We start from the raw sequence: 3,312 nt of genomic DNA on the forward strand, positions 1-3,312 counted from the left end.
AAAAAAAAAAAAGAGAGAATGCAACAAAAAACGCAAACACTTAATTTAGAGTCGGCATAATCTTGCTACGTTTGTTATCAAGACATTAGTATTCCGAGCACGCGAGTGGAATGTTTTTATCGGAGTAATTAGAATTTCACGAGGGTCGATTTTGCAGGTCACAGCGGCGAAGGTGGCTGCTGCAAGAAATACGTTGTTCTCTGCTGCCTCTGTGGTGGGTTGAGCGCGGCGGTTGGCAGCCTCTTTTTGGCGGTGCACGCGGTCCTGTCGGCCCACACGGCCAGCTTAGCTCTCTTCGAGACCGTGCCGTCTTACATTCCTGGCATTATGGTGAGAGACAAAAATCGATCGATTGCGTTACGATTGTCTTAGCGTGTATAATATCCATTCTGACGATTGTATAAAAAATTAATATATCGAATATTGTATCGTCGGACAAATTAATTTTTTTACAGAGCTGTAAAGTTGTCATATGTATACAAATAAGTTTTTTAAATCTTACGAGAGATTTATCGTAACTTTTTACAATACATAATTTATTCGTTTATCTATCTATTCGGATAATAATATTTGAAAATAAAGATTTGCCGATTCAGTAGAAGGAATAATGAATTTATCGTTTCAGTTGATTCTCATGGGTCTTTTCACAATGCTGTTAGCCAGGCGAAAGCACAGATACGGACTTCTGGTAAGTCCGTCCCGTAAACTTATCGGTCCCCGGCGGGAAAGCGTCATTGGCGTTGACAGTTCTACTCTATTAAACCGGGTTTATAACTTTTCCAGATGAAAGTCTGCGGTTCCGTAGGAGTGGTGTGCGCGTTGGTGTGCGTGCTCGTCACCGTCACAACCACAGTAATTCACATGTCGCGATTGCAGAATCTTCGCGAATGCGTTTACACCGCACGCGCAAGGTATGTGTATATATATTCCTTTCTTTAATATATCTTAAACGAAATTATAGTCATAAAGGAGCAAAACGACTCGATTATAAAAACAGACATCTAACAGATAATAACAATAATAATTTTTCTCATTATTATGAAAATTTGATCGTCCCTGCTAATTAAAATCATTTTTGCAGAAAAATTTGAATTAAAATAAATTTTAATTTATTTTACTCAGATGATTTAAATTATATGAGTTTAAGATATTATTCTTGGAGCGAACAAACTCCTGGGATATTAATCTTAAACTTCCACATGGCAATTCGCAGATCGTGCACGTGTTACGGCGCGCCGCAGTCGAAGGGAGACCCCGGCGTACTGTTCGAGGGAACTCCTCACTGCGAGGCGGTGCACGGCGCATTGTCGGACTGCCTGAGGGCCCTCTTCGGCGTCTCGGTGGCCGGTATACTGGCCTGCATATTCTCATGCATGCTGGTATACCAGTTGTTAAGTCACGAGAAGAAGAAGATGTACTGGGAACAGTTGGAGCTGAGATGCAGATCGTTGTACGGTCAGGGCGGCGCCGTGGGACCACCGGCCGGATCCTGCGGATGCTGCAACGATTGCGGAGGCGCAAGTCCGTGGTGGGCACAGACACCGGGAAATCTGTATACGCCGAATCCCGATATGGCACCTTCCAGGTATGAAAATAATAATGTTGTGAAAAAATAAGATTTTTGATCGATATATTTGTGACTGAGAGACTTTATCATTTCATTCTAATAAAACCGTGAAAAAAGCTCATACTGATAAAAAATTTTTAGAAATAGCAATCGCGCAAATTACCCTTTTAAAAAAAAATTTTTTTATAGTTTTGATAGAAGCATAATAGAAGCTTGATTATGATGGTCTATATTTAATAAAAATATCTAGCACCCCCGATTTATTAATATATAATAAACTTTAATAGTTAGACTGCAAACATTACATTGTATAATAATGACCACAACATGTATTCGATAAAACCAATAAATTTTATATACAAATGTTGTCAGAACGAAAGAAAGGAATCCAATAAATCCATAAAGGCAGTAAATTTGCGCTCTTGCATCGTATATTGTATTCCGATAATTTGTTCATACATACCATTCATTAAAACAGTATTTCAATCGGCTTCGAACGTTTGCAGAAAAATTTTCCGAGTCCCAGGAATATATTGCAATGGACTCTCTGAAATTTATTTTGCCCACCGTAGCACGAACTAGCAATAAAATACACGGTAAATGTTGATTGTAAAATATACGGCAGACTTTGTGATATTTCTTTAAAACACTATATCGAATGAGATACCATTTGGTATCAATTCCAAGCACGCAAAAGAAGAGATAAAAGGAATTATGTTTGTATTGCAAGCGATTCAAATCAGTTTACAACGGTCAAAGCTTACGTTAAAAAATGCTATTCTGTCATAGACAGATCGATAAAACGATTGTCTCGTCAGTATACAATGCATTTCATAATATATATATCAAAACACACACATAGAAGCTTTTCAAAATAATGTTCAAAAAATATCGGAAAATATATCGTAAACATATTCCTTTTACAATTAAATTGGGAAGAAAAATATATGTATTTAAAAAAATATTTTAGATAATTTATTTCACATAAAATAATAATTTACTACATTAATCCAATTAACGGTAACAAAAAATTATGAAATTATTAATAATATTTCTGTATGTATCTATATATAATTATAGATACATAAAAAATTAAAAATATAATTAATTATATAATTAATTAAAAACAAAAATTGTTTCTAAAATGGAAAAAAATTTGCATTTCTGCTACTAATACAAGCTAAAAAATTGTTTCTTTTTTCGTAGAAGATGGCGATTACCTTGGTCCAGATCGAGAGGTCCAGCACCGAGTCCAGATTCGAATTATGGCTTTCACACGCAAGCACGATCAACGGAAACCAACGTGGAGGGTGGAACCGGACCATATAGTGTCCTCAACTCGCAATCGAGTGGTCCTTATTCCGTTCTAGACACTCAGAGCGTTCCGTACACACCGAGCACTGCATCTTACAGTGTTTTGGAAACGCCAGTGCCATTGTGGGGACCGCCACCTCCTTACAGCGATCCTAACAGTCCTGCTAGAAGGCCGCAAATGACCGAATCGAGAGCCAGAATTGCCAAGAGGATGGATAACTTTGAGAATAACGAAGGTATATAAAATGTCAATCACAACAACAAGCTAAATTATTTTCGATGTAAATAATAAATATTATAATAAAATTTAAATTTGAATGCTGTAAAAAAAATTAGTCTGTTTCAAATATCGAACATTAAGAGTTAAATTTCCATGTTTTTCCGAAATGTTTAGATCATAGATCGAGATCCGCGAAACGTCCCACCGACAA

At 36.7% G+C, this 3,312-nt stretch overlaps 1 protein-coding gene across 1 annotated transcript in view; it reads left to right on the forward strand.

Moving 5' to 3' along the window:
- LOC115238995 overlaps positions 1-3,312 on the forward strand; it is a 15,845-nt gene that overhangs the window by 8,106 nt on the left and 4,427 nt on the right. The window contains exons 4-9 of the mRNA XM_029813267.1: positions 158-330; positions 626-688; positions 784-911; positions 1,214-1,585; positions 2,774-3,117; positions 3,276-3,310. Coding sequence (XP_029669127.1) covers positions 158-330; positions 626-688; positions 784-911; positions 1,214-1,585; positions 2,774-3,117; positions 3,276-3,310 — 1,115 coding nt within the window. The remainder of the gene's footprint in view (positions 1-157; positions 331-625; positions 689-783; positions 912-1,213; positions 1,586-2,773; positions 3,118-3,275; positions 3,311-3,312) is intronic.

Source organism: Formica exsecta, unplaced genomic scaffold (genome assembly GCF_003651465.1).
Source record: "Formica exsecta isolate Colony F162 unplaced genomic scaffold, ASM365146v1 scaffold363, whole genome shotgun sequence".
In the NCBI taxonomy this organism is placed as follows: Eukaryota; Metazoa; Arthropoda; class Insecta; order Hymenoptera; family Formicidae; genus Formica; species Formica exsecta.